This window comes from Panthera pardus, unplaced genomic scaffold, assembly GCF_024362965.1.
Source record: "Panthera pardus isolate Hobbes unplaced genomic scaffold, ASM2436296v1 HiC_scaffold_20, whole genome shotgun sequence".
In the NCBI taxonomy this organism is placed as follows: domain Eukaryota; kingdom Metazoa; phylum Chordata; class Mammalia; order Carnivora; family Felidae; genus Panthera; species Panthera pardus.
Window position 1 is genome coordinate 93557609 of NW_026526766.1, and position 15982 is coordinate 93573590.

The 15982-nt window shown below is 52.2% G+C and overlaps 1 protein-coding gene across 8 annotated transcripts in view; it reads left to right on the forward strand.

Moving 5' to 3' along the window:
- Positions 1-10675, forward strand: part of EHMT1 (euchromatic histone lysine methyltransferase 1) — a 151555-nt gene extending 140880 nt beyond the window's left edge. For all 8 annotated transcript variants that reach the window (XM_019438337.2, XM_019438338.2, XM_019438340.2 and 5 more), the window contains 5 exons: positions 279-394; positions 1597-1683; positions 2105-2183; positions 9032-9207; positions 9388-10675. In XM_019438337.2, coding sequence (XP_019293882.2) covers positions 279-394; positions 1597-1683; positions 2105-2183; positions 9032-9207; positions 9388-9565 — 636 coding nt within the window. In that variant the 3' untranslated portion in view covers positions 9566-10675. The remainder of the gene's footprint in view (positions 1-278; positions 395-1596; positions 1684-2104; positions 2184-9031; positions 9208-9387) is intronic.
- Positions 10676-15982: the final 5307 nt, after the last annotated feature.

The following is a 15982-nucleotide window of genomic DNA, read 5'->3' on the forward strand; positions in this document are numbered from 1 at the left end:
GAAGGAGGCGGAGAGGCCTATGGGCTGGTGGCCTTGCTGAGGCTGAGTGAGTTCCAGGGAGAAGGAGGGAGGCCGACCACGGCAGGTGTGGACTCCTGCTTTGATGCTTCCCATCCAAAGCACGAACATGTAACTTTATGCTCTTACCCAGCTACGAAGTTTGACCAGAAACCCTCGTTTTCATAATAAGGTTTTTAGTTTGTAAAACTGTGTTGGTGTCAGTTTATTTAGCATGAGTGGCGAGCCGTGCTCGGTCCTGACTGCACGTCTGTCCCCAGGACGGCCGGCTCCTGCCGGAGTTCAACATGGCGGAGCCGCCCTTGATCTTTGAGTGCAACCATGCCTGTTCCTGCTGGAGGAGCTGCCGGAACCGCGTCGTGCAGAACGGTCTCAGGTGAGCGTGAGCCCCGGGAGCCCCTCCCTGGGTGCAGGATTTTAAGCCCTTCGGTAGAGTGATGTCAGGTCTGTTTTCCAAGTTTGAAAGTGATTCTGGTTTCTCACGAAGTTCATTGTATTTACGTGTATTCCATACAGACAGGGGCACAGTGTGTTCAAGTGCATCTGCGTGTGCACAGTAGAGATGAAGAGGTGCTGTCTCCTCTGAGTCCCGTGTCCTCTGGCCTTTTACAGGCTGGAGTAAATAACATGAGAGTCCTGCTTCCAAGCAGCTCAGTTGTGGGTGAGGCCCACTGAGCTGGGGCTGGGAGACAGGCTTGGTGTGAGCACTGCCTCTGTCTCCCAGTTAACGTGCACACAGCAACTGTTAGGGCCACTATTGTTTTATTTTAATACTCAAGCCATTTCTGAAACATCCCGTACTGTCTGCGTGTCTCTAACAGCGACAGTGTGATGGTGTTCCGGTACAAAACATTTCAGACCACGTGGGTGCCTTGTTTTTAAGACACTCGGGGTACTCGGTCCAGTGAGGTCTGGCCAGCACCCTTTGCACTGGCCAGGCTCGGACCCGTTACCTGAGCGTCCCCTGGCCGTGAGCCTTTCCTCTGTACACGAGCTTGAGAATTAGAAGACCTCTTTCCGCCCTCTCAGCTGTGAAGGGGATTTATGTATGACATCAGTCTAGTGTCACGGTATCAGCAGCCAGAGAGTGCTTCTGACCAGCCCACACGTCCCTGTCCCCTGTTGACAGGACATCCTCTGGGGGAGGACAGATGTGCCCTTCGTCCCCAGGACCCCTGGACACACCAAGGGGCAGGTGGGTCCCCATGGCCCTGGGCCTGGGAGAGCTCCCCATCTACCCTGAGGGGCATGCCGGGCGTTAGCCCCTTTGCCCGTCATCACAGCCTAGAGGCTTGGCTAGACCTATCCCTGTGTTCAGATGAAGGAATGGGAGGGCGAGGGGCTGTGCTCCATGCGCTGGCATTCGGGCCCAGTTCTGAGGCCATCTTGCACTGACTGAGTGCGCACCGTGGACATCAGTGCGAGAGTCGCTGCTTCTTTGAACGTGAAGCCCTGAGGTGCTCTCCAGTTAAGAAGGCAGTATCTTCCACTCTGTGTGCTGCTGTGGCTGGCAGTGTAATCTGCATGTGAGCTGAGCTTTGGGGAACTTGGCAGTGAGTGGCTGACCCTGTTTTCCAGGGCGAGGCTGCAGCTCTACCGGACACAGAACATGGGCTGGGGCGTGCGGTCCCTGCAGGACATCCCCCTGGGCACCTTCGTCTGCGAGTAAGTGAGTGCCTGGGTCGCCCCAGGGCTGCCGGCTGCCTCTGCCGTTTTGTGGACAGCAGAGCTGTGCCTGGGACTTGCGGGTATCCCTGAAAACCAAGTTCATGTTGTCTCCACCCCTCACCTACCTCCTTGGCTTTCTGCTTGCACTTAGGCTCTTATCAGGTCATGGCTCATTCAAGATGGTACCGTTCAGTGGTTTCCAGGGTAGGGTCACTGTGGATCCCTGGTCAGAGAAGGGGTTTCTGTGTCGCCCTTTTCTGGGTCCTGAAGTTAAATCCCAGCTCAGTCCCTGGCAAAATTTTCCAAAATGCTTGGCGACAGTTTAGAGGGCCCCACCATGGCTGCTGTGCAACCCGTCCTGCCATCAGGGGCAAGGCAGTGCTGTCTGGTGTTCTCACGCGCGTCTTGCTTCCTGCAGGTATGTGGGAGAGCTCATCTCTGACTCGGAAGCTGATGTTCGGGAAGAAGACTCTTACCTCTTTGATCTTGACAATAAGGTAATGTGTTTGGAGGGGTTGGGGTGTAGAGCAGATTGCAAGTGTGCAGCATGGGAGTGGTAAGGAGGCTCGCTCACACCGGCCCGCTCTGCGCTCAGGAGGCCTCTGGGCTCGTGCAGAGAGTAGCCTGCCTCTCCCGAAGGTGCTGAGCCCGGATGCACCAGCCCTCTGAAGCCCCGCTGCTCATGGGATTAGAGCCCATGGCCGTCAGAGGGCAGGGGGCTCACGGTGACAGGCAAAGTGGGAGCAAGACTTGCGTGAGGCATCAGGGGTTGCATGTGTGTCCCAGCTGCTCTCCTGGTTGTGGGGACAGTAGTTGGACCCTGGTCTTCACTCCAGGATCCAGGCTTCCGGGGACTTTTGGAGGCAACCTCATGCTGTCCTTGCCCTACCCTGGTACCTGTGTTGTTTTCGGTTTGTGACTTTCCTGTTTAAGAACTTACAGAAGCAGTCAGGGTAGAAGTGGGGACATGGGGCTCTCTAGCCAGAGTCCCGAGTAGCTGCCCTGTGGATGAGGACTGAGCCAGGCCCGGACCTTCCTGCCGTGCCCACCCCAGCCCTGCCCTGCAGGTGGCTCTCAGAGAGCCAGGCATGTGAGATCTGTGTTTCACGAAGAGAAACCTACATCCTGGGAGGTTGCAGTGCATGGGCACTGCCCCACACCCCTACCCCAAGACTTCTGGGGCACCCCAGTGACCCCATCATGTGTGCACGGTGCAGTGAGCCATGCCCCGCCCCCAGATCCTCTTTGTGCTTCTTCCTCGGTCTTCTGCCTTTCCTCATCTGTTGAGCTGTTTGCCTTTTATGGTTTGTAGCAGTTCTTTATGTGTTCTGGGTCAGATGCCCTTTTGGACATTTGTGTGTCATGGACCTTTTCTGTCTGTGGCTTGTTTAGTTCCTAATGATGCCTTTTAGCGAATGGAAGTGCTTTTTTTTTTTTGTTTTAGAGAGAGAGAGAGAGACAGAGAGAGAGAGAGAGAGAGAGAGAGAATCCCAAGCAGTCTCTGTGCTGTCAGCGAAGGGTCTGACACAGGGCTTGATCCCATGAACCATGAGATCATGACCTGAGCCAAAACCAAAGAGTCGGACACTTGACTGACTGAGCCACCCAAGCTCTCTGGAAGTTATTTTTAGTGCAGTCCAGTTTATCAGCTTCTTCCTACGTATCGTGGGGTTTTGTAACGTCCCAGTAAAGCCAAGGTGTTTTAAAGGGTGATCAAAAGATACACATCTGTGCTTATTCCCCAGAAGTTACACTTGGCCTCTACATGTAGGTATATAGTCACTTTACTGTAGGGTTAAGCTTTTTTTTTCCCCCCCATATCTGTATCTGCCTGACTTAGGACCATTTGTTGAGAAGATCACCCTTTTCTCCACTGCTCAGTAGTGCAGCTTTTGTCATAACGCAGTGTCCTTGTGTGCCTGGGGCTTCCCTGTGTCCACGACTGTCTTGGCTGGGCTGTGCCACATTAATCATCCTAGTTTACGTCCTCTGACGCTGGGGTCTTTGGGAGTGTCTTGATCTTCTTGGTTTCCTTCAGTTTCTATATAAGTTTTAGAATCAGCTTGACAAGTTCTGCAGAACCCCTGTAGGGATTTCATTAGGGTGGTTTAACCCGTGACCCAGTTAGGGGTCACTGAGGGTCTTGCCACCTTCTTTTCTAGGGTGTATCACTCCACTTGTTTGTCGTCTTCAGTTACCCCCAGTAATGTTTGATGGTGTTCTGTGGTGGGATCCTGTAGATCGTTTGTTGTATTGTTTTATCTAATAGGTTTTTGATCATTTTACTTTGGGGTCAACTTTATTGTAATTAATTTACACGCAGTGAACTTTAAGCATGTGATTTTGTTTTTTACAAATGTGTGTGCAGCCTAATCACCCCCACAGGCAAGATCTGGAACATTACCCCAAAGGCGCCTGTGCCCCGATATGCCCCCAGCCCGGTTGGCCACAGAGCCACTGTCTGTCTCTGCTGGTGGGTTTGTCCTGCGTTAGAATTTCCTGGAAGTGGAGTCAGAGCGTGTGTTCCTCTCTGTCTGGCTTTTCGTGGGCCACCCGGGTGGTGGCAGATCCTGTGACCCACCAATACCCATGCTGGGTTGTGCTACCACTGTGGATGGACCTGGATATTTCCAGATTATGCTGTTAGGAGTAAACCTACTGTGAATCTTCATAGACTTGTTTTTTTGTGGGTGTGAGTTTTATTTTCCTGGGTAATTCCTGGGAGTGGGATTATTGCCATCTGGTAAAAGTATACATTTAATAACTTACAAAGAAGGAGCAAGCACTTTCCCAAAGTGGTTGGACCACTGTACGTTTCCACCAGCAGCAAAGGAGAGTTCCAAACACTGTCATTTTAATTTGGCATTTTCTTGATGATTATTGACAGGAGCATCTTTTCACAGCCAATTGGCCTCCTTATGTCTTCTTTTGTGCGCGAGTTTTTAAAATTTGTTGCCCATCGCTTAATTGGGCTACTTGTTTTCTTACTGGGTTGGAAGGGCTCTTTACAGTTCCTGATTCGTGACCTGTGTCAGACACCTGTATTATCTCCTAGCCTGTGCTTCTTCATTTTCTTTTTCTTTAAAAAAAAAAATTATTTCTTTATTTTGAGAGAGTGAAAATACATGCGCAGGTGGCGGAAGGACAGAGAGAACCCAAGACACCGGGCTTGATCTCGTCTCCATCTCATGGACCCTGGGATCATGACCTGAGCTGAAATCGAGAGTCGGACCCTAACCGACTGATCTACCTAGGTGCCCCTGTGCATCTTCATTTTCTTAGTGATGTCTTTCGTAGAACAGAATAGTTTTTTTATGGTTTAGTGCTTTTTGTGCTGTTAGTAATCTTTGTCTATCACAAGGTTGTGAAGATTTTCTCCTTTTTCTAAAATTTTTATATTTTTAACTTCTAGATCCATGATCTGTCTTGAGTATGTAGTTTCAGATAAGGCTGGAGATTTCTGCTTGTCCGTGTGAATATACAGTTATTCCAGACCAGCCAGCCAGTCAGCCGGAAAGGCTTCTGCTGGTAGGTCTGTGCCTGAACTGTGTTTTGTTCCTTTGATTTATCTGCTGACCCTCAAAGCTATACCACTGTCTCTTGACTACTGTCAGTTCAGAGTAAATATTGACACCAGGTAGCTCCTTTTTAAAGGTCCTTTTAGTTCTCTGGGGTTCTCTGCATTTCCATGTAAGCTTGAGAATCCGGGTGTCTGTGCGGAGAGGCTGCTGGGATCTGACTGGGATGATGTCCGGTCTGTTGAACCACTTAGGGGCGTTGGCATCTGAGCAGCATCCAGTGTCCTCGTCCCTGGTGTCTGGGGGTGGAGCCAGACCCCAGCCCCTCCTGGGGGCACCACTCTGGCAGCCCCGTCTCTCCTGCCAGCGGCTGCCCTCGTGGCTCCCGACCTTCCAGTCTTTCATCAGCCTCACCCCACCAGATTGGGCCCCTCAAGATGCTCCCTTCATCCTGCTTCTGTGGCTCATTCATTTTGGTGTGTGAAGGGCTGCGAGTACACCATAGCCTCCAGGGGCCGCTCCAGCTCAGACCTCGTGTCCCCATTAGTGTGGCTGCTCCTGTGTCCGAGGGACCTATGTGCCCACTGTTTGGGCCCTCCCCACCCACGGTCTAAGGTGTCAGCAGACTTTCTGGCTCTGCCTTCAGAATGTTTCCAGGGTCTGACCACCTGTTGCCACGTAGCCTGCCTTCTCCCTGGCATGGACTGTCCCTGGGCTCTGGGTCTGTGCCTAGACCCCAAGGTCTCCCTCTCCTTGCTGTTCTAGAACCTTCTGAACACCCACCTCTCCTGCCCCTGTTTCCAGGAAAGTGCAGGTAGCATATTGGAAGCTATGGGGTCCAGAGACCAGTGGGCAGAGGACCCAACTTTGTGCTCTGTGACTGAGGCGGGGTGGGTGTGGAACCCGCAGCTTGTCCCCAGCACGGGAAAGGGGCTGTTGCATGTCCTGAAGGCTTTGGTCAGGGTCTCCACATGTGACTGGCTCCCAGAATTTTTGTACTCAGTTTTGACCAGTCATCGTCATTCTTTCCGAAGCTTGAGCTGTCCCTTTCCGTGGCCGTGGAGCCTGTTCACACCAGCCTCGCCTCCTTGGGCTCCATTATGTCTGGCTTCCCTCATTTGCCCTCAGACTTCCCTAAGCTGCCCGTGGTCCTTGCAGTGGAGATGATTTTTAGGTACCAAGTCAGGACACCAAGGCGCTCATTGCCACCCGGGTGCCGTTGGCCTTGGTCTAATTTTTTAGAGGACAGAGCTCTAGAATAAAAGTTATGAAAGACGTGTTCACGTCACTATTCCCATTCAGATGTAACATCACTGGGTTTTCCCCACTCCTTTGGTCTTATACTTGTGTCCTCCACAGTAAAGATCCCGGCTCCTAGCGTGTTCGTTTCAGAGGAGCATCCCTAACGTGGCAGCAGCGTGTGTGTGAGGTCTTAGAACATGTCCCGCTGAGGACACGAGCACCAGCCCGCAGCACTTGGCGCGATGGTCTCTCCGTGTGGGTGGGCTCCCAGTTTGCTGTTGTAGGTATGTTTGTGTGTCTCGGTTCATTTTCAATTCCAGATTTTATCTTATTTTTATTTTTATTTTTATTTCATTTCATTTCATCTCATTTCATCTCATTTCATTTCATTTTTATGTTTATTTACTTTTGAGAGAGAGAGAGAGAGAGAGAGAGAGAGAGAGTGAGTCAGAGTGTAAGCAGGGAGAAGCAGAGAGAGAGGGAGACAGAATCCGAAGCAGGCTCCGGGCTCCGAGCTGTCAGCCCAGAGCCTGATGTGGGGCTCAAACCCATGAACCATGAGATCATGACCTGAGCCGAAGTCCGACGCTTAACCAACTGAGCCACCCAAGTGCCACATTAAGTGCCAGAATTTTAAAATTTGTTTTTTAGTTATGTAAAATATTTACGTGGTTTAAAAGTAAAGATTGCACGAGGTCATACTCAGAAGTCTTGCGTGTTCTGCGTGCTCCTTTCCTGCCCTCAAGAGTATCCATGTGTGTGTGTCTCACCTCCTCGCGTTTCTGACAGAAAAGGTGGTCCCCCCTCCGTTTTTCTGAGGTGCTGCTGTGGCGTAGAGCTCACCGTGTTCCGAGCACGTGTGGATCCTTCTCCTTCTTTTGGGGACGTTCGGGTTGATCTCAGCCTTGGCTGTTGCGTCTCCTGTCCTGCACACGCGGCACTGTGTGGGGCGTGTGTTGTCCTCACCCAGGTCCCCAAAGCTCTGCCCAGCAGCCAGGCAACTGCAACTGAGAATTTCCATTGCATTCTTTCTTATTATTTCTATTCCTCTGAGATTTTCACTCGGTGAGAAACATACTGTTTTACCTGTGGCGAGGATGCTCTAAGGGAGCTTCTGACATCCTCACGTGTCCGTGCGGCATCTGCTTCACTTCAGGGCTGGACTCCGTTGATTGTCATTTCTCTTCAGAACGCGTCCGCTTCCTCGGTTCTTTGTCTTTGTTCGTGCTGACTTGTTGGTGGCTCCAGCGTTCCTGCGACGTGTGTCGTGTGCTCTGTTAAAATTGGCCGGCTGGGCTCGAGTGCGGGCTCTTCCCCTGTTGAGGTGGCGACATCCCCGGCGTCCGTCCCGTCCTGTGCACCCGCCGCTCTGCCGTCGTGGGCTCCGGCGCCTCGCTCCCGATCCTCACAGCTTCTGCTCCCGGTTTCCCCTGCTGCGCAGGGTGGGCTTGCCCGCAGACCTAGTCCGTCACACCCAGAGGCAGAGGCCAGAATCCGTGCCATGGCCATCGTTCTGGACTTCGGCATGTCTTTGGGACCTGCCGGGAGGTGGGATTGCTGAGTCAGGGGCATGCATGCCTTTGGTTTGGCAGAAAAGTTGATGGAGACCACCCGTCTCTGCCACCGTTTTGTCTTCCCTTGACCGCTGAGGGTCCTCTGGCTTCTGGTTAATGCTCTGCCATATGCAGGATGCACACCTGGAAGGTCCCCTTCTCCTTGGTGCCTGTCTGGTTTTCCCTCCCACGCTTTACACTTGGTTCCTGTGGTCACTGCATCACAAGTGCCCAGGGACTCAGCCACACGAGAAGGTCCGTGCTCACTGGCTTCCCCTTGTGGACATTGTGTGACCGGGCTCTCTGCTTGGGGCCCCAGGGGCTGATGGGGGTGTCTGGGGAGAGGTGCCCGCAGTCTGTTTTGTGGGTGTGGCATTCAGCTCCTTGCGTTCTGGGGTCGATGCCCACTTCCTCACCGGCTGTGCCCGGCCACCCACATTCCTTGCCACGTGGCCCCTCTGACTCCAGGCCCTAGCCACCTCTGGCACTCTGGGTTTTTGCAGAGAAAACTGCTTCTTAAAGGGCTCCTGGGGTGAGGTCAGGCCCCCAACCGAGCACCCTTTCTCACTGTCGGCTCAGTATCCCTTCTGCTGCGTGTTGTCATGGGAGGAGTGCTGGGTCAGGGTCGTGGGACTTCTGTCTGTACCACTGGGCTAGCAGGACATGGCAGTGTTCCTGTTCCGTGGCTGTAGCCACCCCTCGGGAGCCACCTGACGGCCCTCGGCCCGAGTGCCGCTTCCTTCCGTCTGTCCGACCTGCCCTGCACGCTCCGAGTCTCCCGGCACCTGCTCGCGATGGGCTCTGCCGCCCCCTGTGGTTCCCATCGCCCGCCTCCTTCCTCCTGGTACTGGTGGCGTCAGAGCATCAGATGATCCACGTGTGCCCTGTGCAGCCCGACTGGCCAGGAGGCATATGGAGCAGGCCGCCTCCCCAAGGCACGGAGGCCTCCTGCGTCCCTGCTCCGGGGGCGCACCTCTGCCCACGGTCTGCAGACTCCTGCGCGAGCTCCCCGCTCTCCTTCCCGCCCACTAGGATGGTGAGGTGTACTGCATTGACGCGCGGTTCTACGGGAACGTCAGCCGCTTCATCAACCATCACTGCGAGCCCAACCTGGTGCCCGTGCGCGTGTTTATGTCACACCAGGACCTGCGCTTTCCCAGGATTGCCTTCTTCAGCACCCGCCTGATTGAGGCTGGGGAGCAGCTGGGGTAGGTGCCGTGGTCCCCAGGGGCTGGCCGGGTCTGGGGACCTTCCGGGGTGCATCCGTGTGCCACCCAGTGCAGACTTCCCCCCGGTGGCCTCCTGTGTCTCCAGACCGCTTGCTCGGGCTGGCCTGCCCCCAGGCGGTGTGGGGCCTGGATGCACCCTTAGCTCTGCTGTCTCCCCAGGTTTGACTACGGGGAGCGCTTCTGGGACATCAAAGGCAAGCTGTTCAGCTGCCGATGTGGCTCCCCCAAGTGCCGGCACTCCAGCACGGCCGCGGCGCAGCGGCAGGCCAGCGCCGCCCAGGACGGCCAGGAGAACGGCCTGCCCGACACCAGCTCCTCCACCGCTGACCCCCTATGAGCAGCAGCCGGCCTGGGGCGCCGAGCGTCGGTGCCGTTCACACTGAGGTTGGAGAGGAAGGCGAAACGCACACAACACCCGAGGGCTCCGACCTGGGGCTGGAGGGACCTGGGCCGTGGCTGCGAGGCCCCAGCGTGGCTGCCTCCGGGCTGGGGGCGGGCGCTTTGGAACACTCTGGGAATCCGCGCTGGCGTGACCTTGTGAGTTTCTGATGATGGTTTTGTCGTTTCCACGTTTCCCGTTCCCCCTCAACTCCCCTGGTTCCTGTTCCACCGTGGGGCTTGTTGGCAAAGCCCGGTCAGCCCAGGCTCCCTGCGTGGCACCTGCCGAAGACACCATCACCCTCGAGCTGCTCCGTTAGACCTGCCTGCACGAGGCCTGCGTGGCTGGTGCCAGTTCTGGGCACCGCGCAGATGCCGTCCCCACCTCGACCTAGGAGAGGTCAGGGCCAAGCCGTCACTGACTTTGGAGAAAACGTTTGTTTGCTTTTTAAAGAAGTCCTATATCTAGTCCTATATATCAGACCTCTAATGCATTTCTTTCTGAGGAAGCGGTCTGGCGGGTGCAGGAGGGCCATGGCCCGAGGAGGACCCCGCACCGGCCCCGCCAGCGCAGCAATGCTGGCGCCTTCTGTTGATTTTTAAACCACATGCTATGATGAATAAACTGATTTATTTTCTACCGTTATTGAACATTAGGACAAATAAAAACACAAAACACAGACAACGGTGCTGATTCTGGTGTGGTTTCTACTCACCATGTGAAAATAAACTATCAACTGTATAAAGAGAACAAAGTGATTTTAGAATAAAATGCAGGAAAAAACTTTTTTTAAAACGTTAGTCTTGTCGTGGAATAAATTTGCCATCACCTTTTGTGTGACGGCCTGCCAGGTCATATACTTTTTTTTGGCATATACTTTTTTAAATACTGTAATTAGTGCAGTAGCAGTGGGGTTTTTGTGCGGCTCTTCTAAAACATTCATGATGCAGTCATGTTTATTTTTTTCTGTTAAAATGTTTTTGACAGTTTTAAGAGCAGTCTTTTGGCTCAGACCATTTCTTGTTCTGTTTTCAATGAAATCAATAAAAAAAAAAGAAGTACTTTAAAGGAGGTTTTTATTATGATGCCATGTTTCAGCTGGTTTCTGCCAAACACCCGTGCTCCCTCTGGGGTGCTCGCGGGCTCACACGCGGCCCGGGTCCGAGCAGGCGGCACACACCTTCCTTGTCAGCACAGCCTGTCTCTGAAGAGGACGCTACCTGCATCCGCCCCAGGCAGACAAGTGCAGAGTGTGTGTGCATGCCTGTGTGTGTGCGTGCCTTTGTACGACCAGCACCAGGCACTGAGGCCCAGGTATCTTTCTGGAGGCTGATGGGCGTAAGCACCAGGTAAGTGCCCAGAATCCCTAATCAGATCTGCATTTGAGCGCGATGAGACTGGAGCAGTTTCTTCCTGCCAGCCAGCCACGGCCTCTGCCCCTCAGCAGGAGCCCTGTGTCCTGTGCAGGGCTGGCCTTCACCCGGGCACCTGTAAACTCAACAAGAAATAGCTTGAGTGTTTGGGTTTTTTAATACGTGGAAGTCATCCAGTTAGACACTTTCAGACATTTATCTGGAACAGTAACCGCTCTCCTGCACATTGTGAATAGCCCAGGTAGGATGCCTTCCCTTGGGGCCCTTGGTCCAGCCGTGTCACCACCAGGAAGGTGACCACAGGCCTGGGTGTACGTGAGCACCCGTGACCCAAGTGGGACAGAGATGGTGCTGATCCTATAGAAAGACGACGCCCCTTCTTCCAGGAGGGCTTGGGTTGGCTCCCCAGGCTTGTCTTTCTCCTCTGGGTGGTGCCTTGAGCGGGGGCTGGGCTGGGGCAGTGGCCCGGGAGGGTTCGGGACAGTGGGCCCCCAGGAGGCCTCATCCCAGAGGCAGTGGGGGGGAGGGGAGGGGCAGGGGGTCCACCTGGAGCTTGGATTTCAGGCCTCGTGGACCCCACCAACCTTTTGTGGCCCTTGCCCCAGCACAGTCCTCACCCCCTTGGGTTCTAAGCTCCTTACCTTGCAGTCAGCTAAGGTCGTTTGCACTTTGGTGATTGTCCTGTGCACCGGGTTAGATGCTGGGTGTGCAGAGGTATCTGTCGAGTCAGGATCCAGTCTTGTCGAAAACTGCTGCTGTGTTAGGGAGGCCTGTGGGGTGAGTAGACCCCACCACCCTCCCACCCACCAGACCCCATGACAGCAAGTCCTGACCATCTAAAAGGAGCGTACAGGGAGCCTGGGTGGCTCAGTCGGTTAAGCACCTGACTTTGGCTCAGTTAGTGATCTCGCGGTTTGTGGATTTGAGCCCCATGTCGGGCTCTGTGCTGACAGCTCAGAGCCTGGAGCCTGCTTCAGATTCTGTGTCTCCCTTTCTCTCTGCCCCTCTCCTGTTCACGCTCTGTCTCTCTCAAAAATAAACATTAAATAAAATGAGCCTGCACAGGGCGGCTTGGCTTTGGGGAGCCTAAAGTTTGTGCCCTGGGCTGCTGTTTCCTGCCTGGTCCTAGAGACTCCCATCAGCATCCGCTGTGGCTGTCCCTAAACCAGTTGTGGGCAGGGCTCAGGGTTGGGCCCAGAGAGGCTTGTGGGGTCTCTGCGCCAGCAGGGTACAATCTGTAAGCGTGGGTGTGGGCATGTGGCTCGGGGGGGTGTGGTGGGGTGGGTAGTTCTCTCTGGAGAAGTCCTCCTTGTCATTGCCAAAATCAAAACAGCACATGAGAACTAGAGAGAAACCGAGAAACCCGCCAGAAACGCCTTTTCTCAGCCTCCCTGCCTGCTTCAGGGAGCACACCATGCCCTCCCCTCGGCTGTGTCCTGTCTGTGACTCCTCTGGGGACCACACCGCGGTTAGGTCCTTGCTGACGTACGCATGGATGTTTCCAGTCTCCACCAGGGACTGTGGCGCTTGTGTGCCACCCTTCACTCCGCTGGTGTTCTCTTAGAGAAGGGGTCAGAGGGCGTCCCTGGTGTCCACTTGGGAAGTGATCCTCAAAACCCCAGCCTTTACCTCCACCAAGAGGGCATGTTTTCACACACCTTGCATGCACCATTGTCCTACTTCCTACTTTTTCTAATTATCCAGAGCAACGTGATGCCTCAAAGCATTACATTTTGCACTTACTTGGTTGTTGCAGACCGGTTTTTCCTCTTGTGTGTACTACCTTGGTGAAAATTTCATTGTGGTGTTCGTATTTCCCTTACCGATTTGTGTGAACTCTATACATCGTAGCTTTGTACCCATGCTGAACGTAAGTTTAAGTTTAGCTCTGGAATCTAGGTGGGATTTACTTGGTGTCTGGTATGAATTGAAGATTCTAAGAATTGAGGGATGGTTTTCACATGGTGAAGTGCATGCGTCTTGTTTGTACAGCACAGCGGGTTTTGACAGACTGCTTTCCCCACGTAACCCTTCCCTCCCCAGAGAATAGGCCTTTCCCGTCACCTGGCAAGTTTCTGTGTTCTTCCCAGCTGGTTCCCACTTCCGAGAGGCATTTCCTGTTCAGGTTTCTTTCACCATAGATTGGATTGGTTTTTTTCCATCGCAGAACTTCATGTGAATGGATCCATGCAGCATATGACTCTTTTTTCTAGCTTCTCTTGCTCAGTTTTTTTTTTTTTTTTTTTGCTCGCACTTTGTAAAGCGTCAGTTTATTGCTGAAGAGAATTCCGTGGTAAGGATATGCCAGGTTTGTTTACCTCTTCCCCATCGTATGTACATTTGTATTTCCAGTTTGGAGCTATTATCAGGAAAGCACCTGTGAACATTCTCTTACAGTCTGTTGTGTGAATGTTTTTGTTGTGCAGGGAAAATCCCTGGACACGGACTTGCTGCGCGAGGCGGTCAGCACATGTTCCGTTGTGGCTGTGCTATTCTACTCACCGTCGCGTGTGAGAGCGCTCTGCTGGTGTCCCCCGCTAGTACCAAGTGCACCTATTCTGGGGCGGGGGAGGTGGTGGCACGTGGCATTCATCTGCATCCCCACTGATGATGAGCACCTTTTCAGATGCGTGTTGTCCGTGCACAGTGTTCAGTCTTTTGTGTGTTTTTTAATTGGACCATCTTTCCATTGTTGAGCGTAGGAGTCCTTTGTGTATTCTAGGTACGAGTCCTTTCTTTGTCAGACAGAAGTATTTAAGTGTTTCCCCTCAGTCTGTTATTTTGTGTTCATTTTCTTCAGAGCAGAAGTTTACAGATTGGGGCAAGTCCGGTCTCTATTCTGGGGGCATTTTCTCTGTCCGCAGGCATCATATCATTGCCCATTCCAAGGTTGAGAAGATCATTTCCCATTTGCTTCTAAATCCTTACGATTTAAATTTTTTTTTTTTCAACGTTTTTTATTTATTTTTGGGACAGAGAGAGACAGAGCATGAACGGGGGAAGGGCAGAGAGAGAGGGAGACACAGAATCGGAAACAGGCTCCAGGCTCCAAGCCATCAGCCCAGAGCCCGACGTGGGGCTCGAACTCACGGACCGCGAGATCGTGACCTGGCTGAAGTCGGACGCTTAACCGACTGCGCCACCCAGGCGCCCCTAAATCCTTACGATTTTAGACTTTATGCTTTGGTGTGTGATCCATCTCAAACTGATGCTTGAGCATAGAGGGAGGTAGAGATCAAGCCTCATCTTCCCCAGCGTGGGCATTTGCTGATTTTTAGAAAGACTTAAAGATTCTCCCATTGAGTTGCATTGGCTCCTTGGTAGAACATTAGTTGGCACATGCGTGTGGACTCTATTTATGAACTCTCATTCCTTTGGTTATTTGCCTGTCTTTCTGTCTTTATTCCTGTAGCTTCATTTTAAGTATCAAAATCACCTGTGGTCTACATACTCCAAATTGTTTTTATTCTGAAACATCATATAAATTCCTATCAAAAAAAAAAAAAATGCTGGGTGGATTTTTTTTTAACTTTTAAAATCAACTTTACTGAGATATACTTCACATCATAAAATGTACTCAAGGGTTCCATGAATTTTGACAAGTGTATGTACTCCTATAACTATCACCATCACAATCAAGATGTAAAGAATGTCTCATTATCCCCCAAAACATTGCCGGTGCCTCTTTGCAGTCAACCCCACCCTGCCCCAGGAGATGCTGATCTGCCTGGGTCAGTATAGATGAATGGTTTCTGTTCTAGAATTTTTTATAATTGGAACAATACAGCATGTACTTCGTTATCTCCCCATTTAAAACTATGTGTTAGGCCAGGGAAGCCAGATAGAATCGCAAACTCGCAAGAAAGATGCAGGACAGGGCAAAGAGCTTTTTCTTTCTCTGAACCATTTGAAAATAGCTGGCTTGATGCTCCAGTGTCCCTACAAGGGCAGTCTCCTGTGTGACGACACCAGGATGGCGCTGCTCTCTCCCCGTAGCCCGGATCTTACACTTAACTGAGAGCCTCACAGAATAATTCATGATCTTGTCATACGTTTTACTGTCTATACACCAAGACATCGTTACTACTTTTGCTTTTATTAGCCATTTATTATTCTTTTGATTTGTAGCTTGTGTACTCATTTTTTCACTGGTTTCGTTTTTTTGTTTTTTTTTTCCCTTGTAATGGCGTGCTTGTTTTGTTGTGCTTTGCTTTATTGTGCTTTGCAGATACTGTGTTTCTTACAGATTGAAGTTTTGAGGCATCCCTGCATCGAGCGAGACTGCCGGCACCGTTTTTCCGACAGCATCTGCTCACTTCTTGTCTCTGTGTCACATTTGGTAATTCTTGCAGTATTTCACAATTTTTCATTATTATTATATTTGTTACGGTGATCTGTGATCAGTGACCTTTGGTGTTATGACTAATTGTTTTGGGGCACGTGAACCGTGCCACGTAAGATGGTGTGAACTTGATCGATACGTGTTGTGTGTGTTCCGACCGCTCTGTTGAACGGCTGCTCCCCCGTCTCTTCCCCCGCCACCCTCAGACCGTCCCATTCCCTGAGACACAACAGTACTGAAATCGGGCCAGTTAATAACCCCACCACGGCATCTTTGTGTCCAAGGGAAAGGAAGAGCTGCACATCTCTCACTTGAAATCAGAAGCAAGAATGATTCAGCTCAGTGAGGAAGGCACGTCGACAGGCCGAAAGGTGGGCCTCTTGCACCAAACGTCAGCCAAGCTGTGAATGCAAAGGGAAAGTTCCTGAAGAACATTAAAAGCGCTCCTCCGGTGAGCACATGGATGATAAGAAAGGTAACCTCCTCACTGCTGATGTGGAAGTATGTGTCCGTCGCCTGAACACGAAGATCGACCAGCCACGACGTTCCTTTCGGCCGGAGCCTCACCCAGAGAGAGTCCCTGACTCTTCAGTTCTGCGAAGGCTGAGGTGAGGAAGCTGTGGAAAAGAAGTCTGAAGAGAGCAGAAGTTGGTTGATGAG